The following is a 13796-nucleotide window of genomic DNA, read 5'->3' on the forward strand; positions in this document are numbered from 1 at the left end:
GAACCGGTACATCTAACTAGTATCCTAAGTTCTAGACACTATGCAAATCACATATTTGTGTACATGTTTGCGATGCGTGATGATACAATTCTTTTATTTTTTTTTGGGATTTTGCAGGGACATCAAGTGCAACTGAAACTGGAAGCAGCCTGCCTTCTGAGAAAACTCCCGTGGACGATGCCCGTTGCGCCGAGTCCAAAGACTGCGTGGTGCACTGCCTGCGATTTGGGTGCATCAATGAAGGTTGTGTTGATGGGTTGTGCAAGTGTCGATGCACTTGATTTATTATTATTTGATGAAACAAAAATAAAATACCTATTTTTCGTTTTTGTGATCATCTGCCGTTTTCCGAATTTTCTCTCTCTTCTATCAATTAATTAATTTATATATAAATATATGTTGGGTAAGAGAGAATGCATCGCACATGTGAGCCATGGGGTTGCAAACTCTCGCGCCCCCAAAAAATCAAATCCCCAATCTACGTTCCATCCACTGTGCTTCCACCTTTTTGGCTCCTTTCCCTTTATTAATTTTTATAAACCTCCTTATTAAATTATTGCCAAATTATTAAAAAATATCTTGATTAATAAATTTCCCTTTGCACTATGCTTTAACGTGTCGATATTATTTCTTTTTCGTGGGGGGTGGCTTCGGCAATCATGCATGGTGAGCATTCACACTTTGTGGTGTGTAGACAGAACGGAAGAGCTCAATTTGATCCGATATTTTGATGTTTCGTGGGTTTTATTTTGTCTTTGTTTTTAGAAACAATAACACGAATAATCCATGAATTTTGATCCAATTTGCAATATCAACAATAGATTTTATTTGTGCAATGTGGTCCATGAACGCGGGTCTAATTTAAACTTTCAATATTTTCAATGTGGTCTCTGAACTATTGATAAATATTCGATATAGTCCTTTTGTTTGCGTTATTTTTACATAGTTTCAAGACTAAATTAAATATTTGTTAATAATTTATGGATTACATTAAAAAAATTAAAAGTTCAAAGATGACGTTACGCATTAAATCAAAGTTCATGAATTATATGGATAATTTTTCTTTGTTTTTACTTTGGCAGTCCTATGCATGCATGATCTATCCTAAGCAGTGAATATTCTCTTTATTTTTCACTTGTATTAATGGATTCAATCTCTTGTTAAATTCATTTTGCTTTATGTGGTTAATTATATTGAATCTCACGACGCAAGGTGAATAATATTATTAGAATACTTGATAATTAAATAGCATATTACTCAAATAATTTAAATTTTTGGAACAGTTAACATTGGTCTCATGAAATCTTTTGATCGGCAGCACTTTTGTAAAATCTTTTATAGTACTGAAGTTGGAAACCCTGAGTTTGGAGGCTTTCATATTCCTTATTTGCCTCCATAATTGTATTTCTCCACACTCATTAATAGGTTGAAGCCTAGTTGGTGCTCCAAGGAGAATGTTAGGATATATAGATATTAAACGTCTCCATTTAACCGATTAAAATTTTAAAATAGTTGGTAGCAATATTTTAAAAAAAATATTTTCTTTGAGTACAATGGAGATGAAATTCCAAACCCACAAAGTAGACTGCTGACTGAATGAGTTAGGTAAAATATAAGTTGGAGTCTCGTCAAAATTTTCTTCATGTTCAAGTCTTTACTCACGTTTTCCATGGACTTAAGCACCTTGATCACTCTGCTCCAATTCTAAAAAATTATCATAGGAATCAAAGGATTGCCATAGAGAATTAAATTTCGAGAAAGATCGTGTCGACATAAGGGTGGTTATGCCAGACATGCCAATGATTTTTAAGGGGTGATGGTAAGGTGGAAATGAAGCTCATGAGGCATTGTGAGATTGTCGGTTGTTGGTGTGCATGGAGGTGTTAGAAAACAAGATGAAAAAGTGCCCACAATACGCTTTAACACAAGCGAGAACAAAAAGGAAAGAGGAAGAAAAAGAAGAAACAAGTTCAAAAAAGGATCCCACACTCAACTATGCGGGTACAAGATTTAATGGAGGAAAAATCGAAGAGTAATATAGTTAATACATTGTAAAAAGAAGTATTTAAACCAGATAAGGAATGAAAAAAGCGTTGTTCTTGATTTTTTCTTTTTAAAGATTTTCTTGCTAATTTAACAGGATCACAAGTTTGCAAAAATCTAAATTAAATGCCAGGTTGCAAGAACTCAATTAGTCTTTAACAATTTGCACATAACATCTCATTTTGTGGGAGTCCAAGTCACTTGCGGTTTCTAAATATTCACGCATTGTATAAATCATTGTTTTATTTTTCTCAAAGCCATTCGGGGTGAGCTGCTAAATAGTATGGATTTCTAAGTTCATATTATTTAGATACACTGGAGTTATCCTCTTTATGTTCAGGTCTTTACTCATGTTGCTCGTGGGCTCGAGTATCTCGATCATTATGTTTTGATTTTTAGGATTCATCGTAAGAATCAAATTATCGCCTTAGAGCATTAAATTTTGAGGAAGATCGTGCTAGTGTCACGGGCCGAGAGATTCCTTGGCCTTGAAATGACCTGTGCGGTGCCTAGCGAGTGAAACTCGCTAGGCCAATCTTTCTTCTATAACTGTTTCACGAACAATACGGTGAATGCTTATTTGTACGAGATCCCACCATGCTCAGCTTCGCTTGGGCATCTAGTCCATTGAGTGAGATAACAGTTCTCTTTAGATACAACAATTGGTTTCGGCCTGCCATGGCCTCGTCAGGAGAGCGGCATTAGCTCCCGATTAGTTTGTGCACGAAAGGCCAACTTTGCCTTCAGAGCTCCTAAGTGATATAATCTTTTTATCCTAGAACTCCTAATACCAACCGTCTTGACGCTACTCTCACGGATCAGTTGTGTTTGTCCCTTCTGTCTCCTCACTTTTCACTCGATAACTCCAAACACCACTCACAAGTGTCACGAGTACAGGAGGATTCATGGACCGTGACATTCTCCCCCACTCAATTCGCAATGGTCACCCTCGCCTAACAAAACAGGTTTTGCTCCATCGGTAGCCTTTTTTGATCTCTGCCGCTCGGCCCTTCTCGGTTATCTGCGCTTTCTTTTAGCAAGTGTGGCATTTTTTGCCAACCGCATCTTTTGACAGCACCATCTTTGTCTACTCAGCTTCTTTGACCCCAGCAAAACAATGGAGGTTCTTTTCTTGTTGAAAACGCGGCAGTAGATCTCTTTTTTCGTATTCACCGATTGATCCAGGAACGTTATCCCCATTTAGTGAGGATTTAGTTCTTCTCAGACTCGCTATCGCTCGGCGACAAACCGACTCGTCCCAGTACCCATTGTCATCCTAGGAGCTGAGAGCCCCGCTACGTTTGGGCATCTTTTGGCCCTGACAGATTCCTCTCCGCCTACTAGGATCGGTCCCACTAGGACTTATCTATTCGACCTGCACTGGAGCGAGGAGCCCGATTCTCCAACTCACTCACTTATTGGAGGGATTCCTGTTCTGATACCACTTGTCATTGGACGAGAGATTCCTTGGCCTTGGAACGACTCGTGCGGCACCTAGCGAGCGGAACTTGTCAGGCCAGCCTTTCTTCTATAGCTATTTCACGAACAATACGGTGAATGCTTTTTCGTATGAGATTCCACCATGCCCAACTTTGCTTGGGCATCTAGTCTATCGAGTGAGATAGCTGTTTTCTTTAGGCACAACAACTGGTTTCGGCTTGCCATGGCCTTATTAGGAGAGCGGCATCAGCTTCCAACCGGTTTGTGCATGGGAGGCCAACCCCGCCTTCAGAATTCCTAAGTGACATCATCTTTCTATCTCATAACTCTTAACACCAACCGTCTTGACACCACTTTCACAGACCAATTGTGTTCATCCCTTCTGCCTTCTCACTCTTCACTCGATAACCCCAAGCACCACTCACAAGTATCACGAGTACGAGAAGATTTACGGACCGTGACACCAGCATAGGAGTGGTTATGCTAAACATGCCAGGGATTTGTGAGTGGCGATGGTAAGGTAAAGAGGAAGCTCATGAGGCTTTGCGAGATTGCCCGATTATTGGTGTGCATGGAGGTGTCCGGGGGGAAAGATGAAGAAGGACTAATGGTACGTTTCAACACAAGCGAGAACAAGAAGAAGGAAAGCGAAAGGAAAAAAAAGAACAAATTTGAAAAAGGACCCCACACGAGCACCCTGCTTAATCATGCAGGATTCAACATTTAAAAGGAGAAAATGAAGAGCTATATGGTTCATAAGCCGTAAAAGGAAGTGTTTAAACCAAATGAGGAAGGAAAAAAGTGCTACCCTTATATACATTGAGGAAGGAAAAAAGTGCTACCCTTATATACATTGGGTGTTTTCTTGCAAATTTCACAAGATCACGAATTTGCAACGATCTAATATAAATGTGAGTTTGCAAGAGCTTGATTAGTCTTGAATAATTTGTACCAAACATCATATTTCACGGACGCCCGAGTCACTTGCGGGTCCTAAGAATTCATGCATAATACAGTTACTGTTTCGTTCTTTCAACACCATTTGCGGTGACCTGCTAAAAAGTTTGGATTTTGCTCCTCCTTTGCTCATCCATGCACGTCATGAAGTCGCACAAATCTTTATCTGAGCTCCCTCCATTGATTGCATCCTGAGCGGCGCCACTTATCTCCTTGGCTCGGACCCTTTGGGGCAGATCGCCCCTCAGTGACTCGGCCAAAACCCGGGCCAACTCCTCCGCCTCTGGTATTTTCTCCGACCCCTCGCCGACACGAATCCCCACGCCCAGCTTGTCCACCAGCAGCTTGGCATTCACGAATTGCTCTGCGCCCATCGGCCACGTAAGCATCACCGCCCCGGCGCTGAGCCCCTCCAGAGTCGAGTTCCACCCGCAGTGAGTCAAGAATGCACCCACGGCCCGGTGCCTCAGTATCGTCACCTGCGGGGCCCAGCCCCTAATCACGAGGCCCCTCCCGGCCACCCGTGCTTCGAAGTCCTCCGGGACCGCCCCGATATCGCCTGCCGCCACGTGCCCTCCCCTGCTCGACTGCCTCGCGCACAGGATGAATCTGACCCCGCTCCGCTCCAGCCCGGCTGCAAGCTCATCCATTTGCCGTTGATTCAGCACGGCGCGGCTCCCGAAGCACACGTAGACGACGGACCCGCCCGGGCAGGCGTCCAGCCACGTCAGCACCTCGCTGGCCGACACCGAGCTGGGCCCGCCCCTGTTGACTGGCCCGGCCGAGCCGTCGCCCTCGGCCGGGAGGATCGGGCCCACTGCCCAAACCCGGTCGTGGCCGAGCTCTTTCCTGAGGTGATCCAGGTACGCACGCTCCAACCCGTCGAACGAATTGACCACGATTCCCCAGCTCTCGAGGTTGCCGATCGCGTCCTCCCGGTAGCGCTCCATCTCCGGATCTCCAGCCTCGTAGATCCTGTATACCGGGGGCAGGTGCGACCAGGGGAAGCGGGGGCGGTCCGGCAGCTTTGCTAACAAGACCGTCGACTCCTCGTCGGGTCGGAGGAGGTCCCGCCACAGGGCGAAGATGACGGAGAGCCCGAACGCGCCGGTCGGCGAGAAGACGACGCGCGGCACGCCGCGGTCGCGGGCGAAGCGGTGGGTCCACCCGAGGAAGAAGTCGGAGACGACGGCGCAGGGCGGGGAGGGGTGGGACTCGAACCACTGGGAGAGGAGGGGGAGGTGGAGCTCGCGGAGGGCGCGGAGGGCGCGGGGCGCCCCAGCCGCGGGGGGCTCCGGGGAAGGCAAGACGAGAGGCTGGAGCGAGGAGGAGGAGGCGAGGAAGGGGTCGAGCAGGTGGAGGTTCTCGGGGGTGACGACGACGGTGACGGTGACGGCGGCGCCGGGGCGGGGGAGGTGGAGGAGCTTGTGGGCGAGGTCGAGGAGGGGATGATGTGACCGGCGGTGGGGTAAGGGTACATGAGGATGTGGACGGACATGGCTGGAGCTTCGATCAGGTCTGGCCGGTCCAAGCTAGCAACGAGGGGAACGTGTCTATCGTCTCGCTCTCTCCGCCGCGCTTCGAGGCGGTGGGCTTTCGATGGCGGCGACGGCGAGGGCGGAGGGATTTAAAAGGACGAATCCGTCGAAGAGGACGAAGCTTTCTCGAGCGACGTGGTGGCGCACAGAGCGAGAGAGAGAGAGAGAGAGAGGTGGTTTCCGTTGACTGGGAGTGATTGCTTTCGTCACCGCTGACGAACTTCCGGCGACAACGGCAAATTCGCAACATGACAACGGAGGTTGGCCCCTACCTCGGGGGGTCTCGGATCTCGAGGACTGAGACCATGAATTAATGACAATTAAATTATAATTAAATTGTGATCTTATAGATGAAAAATCCATTGCTACTTTACAACGGCGACGGGATCGGTTCCAAGAAATTAATCTGCGAAAGCAATTTTTTATCATTTATTTTTAATTTTAAACCTCTGACATGACATTGAAAACTGTAATAAAATTAAAACAGTAATTCAAATCTCGCGTCATATTTCGTGGAAGAACACCATTGGCCTATTGCTCTCGACTTTTATGCTCACGTGCGGTGGAGACACATTTTGTTTCTACGCTCACATGTCAAGCCGACAAGAGAAAAATCTTAAAAGGCGAAGAGAGAGAAGCCATACTTTTTAGGGATAATACATTGAAAAATCCTAAACCCAGACATTTGTACAAATTTACCACAAACTATTTTTTTTTTGACCATGAAAAACTCCAAACTGGTAAACTTGTGACAAATTTACCCCCGACTGATTATAAAAACCTAAACTAGTACATTTATGACAAATTTACCCCAAACTAATTTATTCGACTGCAAAAAACCCTAAACTGGTAAATTTATGACAAATATACCCTATGCTAAATTGGATTAATACTACAAAAAATTATAAAAATTGTAAACTGTGACAAATGGAACGTAAAATCCTAGATTGGTATACTAGTTAACTATCACGTGTCATTTAACTTTAAGAATAAAATTTAACGAAAACTAACATAAGGTAAATTTGTCACAAGTGTACCAGTTTGGGATAAATTTATCAAAAATATACCAGTTTGGGGTTTTTGGCGGTCAAAAAAATAGTTTGGGGTAAATTTGTCACAAGTGTACCAGTTTAGGGTTTTTTAGAGTATTATCCCTACTTTTTAATAGTATTTTCCATAGTACAAGAAGAGCACTATACAAAAGGGGCTTGTGGGGAAGGTCAATAGCGAGCCCAATTCTAGTGCCGACAAAAGTGTGAAGCATGGCATAGTTGGCATCATAGATATTGAACTTATCAATGCTTTGCGACTTGAGGAATAGGGAGGCGCAAAGAGAAGAGAATAGCTTGTAAGAGAGAAAGTAGAAAAGGCGATTTGCATGAGGTGAGGATTTTGATGTCAAAGGGGGTGAAAAAAAGAAGAAGACAAGCATGACCCCCATGAGAAAAAAAAAGAAAAAAGAATTGACAAAAAAATGGAGACAACTTTTATAAAGTTGTAATAGAAGTGGTAAGCCACATAAAAAGTATTAAGGCCAAAACACTAAAAAAAGAGCGTTTAAATTAGAGGAAAAGTGGAAAAAATGTGGTCATTTCTCTAATTAGATTGTAAATTTCTTCCCTTGTTTTCCCAACATCAGTTGCTAGTTGTTCATCCTTTGACTATTACACTTTGCGTGGGCAACCTCGTCCAACGTCGGCACAATGTTATAAAGCTTAAGTCGCAGCTATCCTCCACCCACACGACTTTCGAAAGGAGGGGATAGAGAGATTATGTTCATGAACATTAGTACCATTGCCTTTTTCTTTTTTTCCTTTTTCTTTATTATCTTCTCTCTCTAATTATTATAATTATTTTGCTCTATGTTGACATTATGAAAGCTATGAATTCCTTGATTTGGATGGAGATAGATGACTTTGTTTCCAAACGGGAAGAGACACTGTGAGTGTCACGCAACTAATAATAGATTTGAATTGTGCACTCTCAATTTTGAAAGTCGAGATTAGAGACAAGCCCTTTTGAGTTTTAATTGGAGGCCGGGGCGACCACGAGATCGAGATGCGACTAAATCAAGATCTTGACAGATGTCGAAGAATATCTGTGTTGTGTGTTGAGTGAACAAGCTTCTTAGTTACACAAAACAAAAACTCACAAAATGATCTGTTGATGCCACTTATTATATTGAATCATGCATGCATGCACTTATCCATCATAATCCCCCCTTACAAAGCTTGAGGACGCAATGCTGACGACCCTGTTCCTTACACAAAAATAATTGAAACACTTATTTGCTCTAAGGAAAAAAATAGTAGATTAATCTAGATTCCAATGCATTAAATTAAAAAGAAGAAAGGAGGGGACAGAGAGCCTATGTTCATGAACATTGGTATCATTGCCTTATAATTATTATTATTATTATTATTATTATTATTATTATTATTATTATTATTATTATTATTATTATTATTTTCTTCTCTCTCTGATTATTATAATTATTTTGCTCTCTGTTGATATTACGAAATCTTTTGATGGCCTGAAATCACTTCATAGCAGCATAAAAGCACGTATAAAAATTATTCATGAATTAAAATCAGCATCGTCCTCTGGTTTCTACACTTGCCGAAATCAATTTGACCTCCATTCAGCGTCGAAATCAATTTAAGGACACATACACATAAAAAGGGTCATATTTGTAAGTGGTAGAAAAAACTGTGTAATTTCTTTATATATCAACGTAAGAGTACTTATTTAGTGATTTTATAAAATGACCCGATTTGTTTGGTATAGAGAGAGCCTATTCGAAAATGAAATATTCAAACGATGATATGCATCTCAATTTATTTGTTGAACTAGAAGTTATGTTTCACCCACCGGTCTGGTGGAGAGAAAAATGGGGAAAAAGGAGAAAAGGGAAAGAAAAGAAAAAGGAAAAAAATCCAGAAATTTAATAAAAAAAATCGTACACATTAGTGTTAGGCATCTTCTCGTGAACCTGATTTGTTTTGTATGGAGAGAGCCTGTTTGAAAATGAAATATTCAAACGATGATATGCATCTCAGTTTATTTGTTGAACCATAAGTTCTGTTTCACCGGCCGGTCCAGTGGAGAGAAAAAGGGGGAAAAAAGAGAAAAAGGAAAAAAAAATCCAGAAATTTAATGATTTAATTGTACACATTAGTATTAGCATAGCATGTAGGACGACCGGCACTTACTGGATTGCTTCATCAATAATTTCTAGCCAAAATTAGCTGAAAAGACTATTGAGAAATTGTTATAAAGTTTAAGACAAAAACAATATATTTAAAATGTTTATAATTAAATTAATCACTTGCGCTAGATTTTGAATTTTTTTTGATAAATATCCTTGTAAACGCGTTGGTATAGGAAGCACAAGACGTAAAGGGAAATGGAAGTGTGCTCCTACGTGCTAGCGAAAAAAACCCCTTTCCCCTTTCTCTAATAATAAGGGCAACCAAAGTCCTTAGTATAGATTGGTTGCGGGATACGGGATCCTTGGAGTAGGCTGGACCAACATCCAACCGAGAGAGGGTAGCCTTCAGAGAGAAAAGTACAAAAAAGTCATAAACCTATTGTATTGATACTAATTCAGTTATAAACTTTTCAATTGGACTAATTTAGTCCTAAATTTTTTCATATTGGTACTAATTCGATCCATTCAGCCAATTTTGGCTGGTCAACATTGATGTGAATATTGACCGGTCACCGGATGTTGATGTGGTAATTTTTAATAATTTTTTTTTTCATATTTTTTATTAAATTTTTTCTTTTCTATTTTTCCGAGCTAGCCATTCCCAAGAAAGTCCAAGGAGGAAGAAGAGAGAAAAGGAAAGGAAAAAGAAAATAAAAAGGAAAAAAAGAAAAAAGGAAAAGAAAAAATTAATAAAAAATTTGAAAAAATAAAAAATAAATTAAAAATTATCACGTTAGCATCGGTTGGCCAAAAATAGCCAAATGGATTGAATTAGTATCAATATGAAAATTTTTATGACTAAATTAGTCCAATCGAAAGGTTTGAAACTGAATTAGTACTAATGCTTGATTACTTTTTTAGTACTTTCCCTGCCTTTAAAAGCAACAAGTTGGGAAACCAAGAGAATGAGTATGGGTTTAAGTAGGTTGCATTCGAATTTTGATGATAGAAATCTAATCCCATCGTAGGCAAGAGAAATTTAATTGATTCTTTGCATTACCAACTGAAGATTTTGACATTTGACGGCTCATTTGCTTCTCTTTTTCAATTGTATGAGCAGAACTTGTATTTCTTCTAGAAAATCTCCTAATTTTTCCAGAGCAACTAGAAATAGATTATTTAACTAGAAAGAATTCAATTTAGATGTAGGGTACCTATCTAGAAGTTTTTGCAACTCCATCATGTATGATGGAATCATCCAAGACTTGACATTTTTAAACTCTGTCTGTAACTCACTATAGGCTCGAGAAACAAAGAGAAGATGTGTATGAACGATATATGTAGCAATAAGAAGAAAGAAGATGATTGAATAAAGGAACTCCTGAACATTTGTAGATCTCAGATGGGTTGATATCAATGGTGACTCATTATTTCGATGAATCATTTCTTCGGACAGAAGAAAATTATGTAAACACTTACTCGAAATCTCACTTATCAGATTTCATTATGGAAGACATAAAATTTTCTGAAGAATTTACCATGATATATTTGATCCATGCACAATATCATGAAAAATGGATACAAATTTTTGACTGCTACTTAGTATGTGTGATAGCATCTACTATACCAGGAATTTGTATCTTATTTACAAATGAGGTACTACATGAGCTCAAGATTCATCTGGAATGATAGTCATTGTCATAAAAGAAATCTCCATTTTGTGGTGTGATTGAATGGAGGACATTTGAGATTCATGAAAGTTATCATAGATTTTACTATTGTCGAGCTAGAAAGTGAACTTACTCGTAGGGAAATTTTGTATTCGATATAGTTTATTGCTCCTAAGAGCGGCATTTAGATCCATATCAATGAGATTAGATTTGTGCTCTACCGCCGTCCGGATAGACTAAAGTTTGAAAAAAGGAAAGGGCATTTTGCCCCCTTTTATGGGCTGTGGAACAACAATTCGAGACGAGTTGTCGGAATATGCCCTGTCAAATCAGTCGCACTTTATTTACAACATCAGGTCCCACGTCGTATCCTTTTCTTTTCATTTGGGCCCCTGAACGCCGCCCAGTTGGTATAGGAAATTAGTCTTTGGGACTCTCAACTTCATTGTGAAGAATTTCGTTGTTGCTTCTTAATTGAGCATCAAATTCTTTATTTATTTATTAATGAGTTGATGGAAACCTGATCTTCAATTATTAATTTACCAAATTCTTTTAATAATAAAGAAAGTAAGACAGACAATCTTCGCATGGAAAATTGAGATGCAACTTCCAATCACTTTATTACCTAAGCAGTTTTCCAAGAGAGGGGAAAAAAAGCGAAAAAAGAAAAAAATTCTTTTTCCTTTGCCTCCTTGGCCTCCAAGATCAGTATAAAATATTCACTTCTACTGAAAATAAAAAAAGAGAAAAAAAATATAGTTTTAGTCGTCAAATTGGACTAGCTGGCGACGGTATGCTCCGACAGGCTCCTCATGAATCCATCCAAGTCCTTCTCTGAGCTTCCGCCGACGATCGTGTCCGTCGCTGCCTTGCTTAGGTTCTGCATCCGTCCCCTCTTTGGCCACGTCCCGTCAAGCGAGTCAGCTAGTGCCCGGGCCGAGTTAATCATCACATCGTTCGGCACCTTGCACGCTTAGATCGCGATGCCCAGTGGTCCATTAATAGCTTCGCATCCATGTATTGGTCGGTGTCCATCGGCCAAGGTCAACATCACCATTCCCACTCCGATCGCCTTGAGGATCAAGTTCCAGCCGCAGTGCGTCAGGAATCCATTGACAGCGTAGTGCCTCAGGATCGCCACCTGCAGGGCCCACCCCCGAATGACCAGCCCCACCAACCCACCGCGCAGCCTTGGAACCCGTCCGGCAGGAGCTCGTGGCCGTCTAGCACCTTGCCGCCCACGGTCTGCCGTCCACGGTCCGCTGCATGCGCCACACTAAGTGGACCCGGCTCATCTCCCTTCTGGACTTGGCTCTATCCATCATTTTCCATGCTTTGGTGATATCGTACTTATCTTCATTGTGGGAAGCAAAACCTAACATAGAATCTTCATCTTCCAATGGTTGTAACTTGAGGATGGCTCACCTAATTTGTCATGCCCTGGATGATGACGGTCTTGTTTTTCACTCTTAGGATACGTTTGGTTTAACAATTTCAAGGGGTTTTCAGCCTCTAAAGCCCATTGAAGAAATGTTAAATCTTTTGACAACTATTTTCAAAGAGCTTTCAAGTGAAAATTAACATTGAGAAGGCTGCAAGCTCAATGTCTAATGCTAGTCTATGAGCATTGGGCTTTTAGCATTCGGCAAAATACTAAAATTCATTTTTTTTTCTTTCAAAACTATCTTCATCAATTCTTTAAATTTTCAATTTTGTCCATCGTTATTTTATTGATTTTTTTAAATTCTTATTTGCTTAAAATTGAAAAAATAATATACATATATATATAATTTCTTAAAAAAAAAGAAGATTAAACCCTTCGCCGGTGAGCTAGATTTGGTGTCGGTAGCCATCGGTTGAGGTCGCCCGAGGTTGGGTGACTCAAGCAATGTGTGACCCGTGTAATCGCCGCTTGGGTCTCGCAACCTCAAGTGGCCCTCACTTGGGGCTCGCGAGGTTATGCAGCTTTAAGTGGCGGTCTCTTGGGTTGTGCGACTATAGCCCTTCGCCGAATCGGCGACCATAGCCTTTTGTCAAACCGGCAAAGGGTTTAGTCTTCTTTCTTTCTCTCTCTCTCTTAAATATTTATATATATACATTATTTTTTCAATTTTAACAAATAATTTTTTTTTAAAATTATTTTCGAGCTCACCCATGATGGAAGCTCAATGACTCCGACTTCCTCCGTTTTCCAGCCGCTGCGCGCGTCTTTCCATTTATCCCCTTGTCCGAGAGAGAGGAGAATGGGGCAGCTAGATTTGAGAGATGTGAGCTAGGGCTTCGAATCATTTGTCGTCGAGACTCTTGCTGAATCCTCGAGCACGCCCTTCCGATTTCTGTGAGTCAATTGAGATGCAGCGCTGCTTGCGTTCCTAGTGATTCCCTAGGGTTTCTCGCCCCCTTCCTTCCTTTGTCCACTCGTTTCGTCCCCTTTGTTTCCGGGGCGGGGGAAAGACCTCGGGTCGGGAAGTTGTCGCCGGAGCTCTGAATCATCGCCAATTCCCCCATCGCCGTTGGCCCTCCAGGAAGCTCCTAGGTCGAGCACTGCGGCTTGGTTCTTCCTCCATCGACCGCCCTTCTCCCGCGCGCTCTCTGATTAGCCCGATTCACTGCTGTTGTTGTCTGCCCTCTTCAGCCCGGTTCTTCTCTCGACCTATTGCTACCTTGGTCGAGTTCGGAGCTTTTTCGGGACCTTGCGTTTTGCTACTGTGGCGATCTTCTCGAGCTTTGTTCGTGCGGACTGCCGGAGCTAGTTTGTGAGGCTTTGCGGCGATTTTTCAGTTTTTCAACATATCTCTTCAGATCGGTTCTTCCCTTTCCCTGGTATGATCTCATTCTCTGCAATGCCTGTACTATAGAAGGGTTGGACTATGTAAAGGACTACTGGTGAGTTATGGATTTTTCATCTGCTGTGGTGGGTGGAGTGAGTATTGAGGCTTAGCTTGGTTTTGGTTTTGAGGAGGGGCTTAGCCCTTCTTCCCAAATTCGTTTGGGCCA

General features: G+C 41.8%; 1 protein-coding gene across 1 annotated transcript; it reads right to left on the minus strand.

Moving 5' to 3' along the window:
• Positions 1 to 4418: 4418 nt before the first annotated feature.
• Positions 4419 to 13307, minus strand: LOC120290461 (flavonol 3-O-glucosyltransferase UGT89B1-like). The gene is made up of 3 exons (XM_039306733.1): positions 13218 to 13307; positions 11854 to 11940; positions 4419 to 5972 (listed from the first exon to the last, which is right to left on the minus strand). The coding sequence occupies exons 1-3, from the start codon at positions 13305 to 13307 to the stop codon at positions 4539 to 4541; spliced, it is 1611 nt and encodes a 536-aa protein (XP_039162667.1). The 3' UTR covers positions 4419 to 4538.
• Between the last annotated feature and the right edge of the window lie 489 nt (positions 13308 to 13796).

This window comes from Eucalyptus grandis, chromosome 2 (genome assembly GCF_016545825.1).
Source record: "Eucalyptus grandis isolate ANBG69807.140 chromosome 2, ASM1654582v1, whole genome shotgun sequence".
In the NCBI taxonomy this organism is placed as follows: domain Eukaryota; kingdom Viridiplantae; phylum Streptophyta; class Magnoliopsida; order Myrtales; family Myrtaceae; genus Eucalyptus; species Eucalyptus grandis.

What these genes read in the sequence shown, in the direction of transcription:
- LOC120290461 (XM_039306733.1), bottom strand. Translation starts at nt 13,307, where the DNA reads ATGGGGGAATTGGCGATGATTCAGAGCTCCGGCGACAACTTCCCGACC. An exon ending in AAACAAAGGGGACGAAACGA is followed by an intron (nt 11,941 to 13,217) that starts GTGGACAAAGGA and finishes TGGGCCCTGCAG; the next exon opens with GTGGCGATCCTGAGGCACTA. An exon ending in AGGCGATCGGAGTGGGAATG is followed by an intron (nt 5,973 to 11,853) that starts GTGATGTTGACC and finishes CCTCGTTGCTAG; the next exon opens with CTTGGACCGGCCAGACCTGA.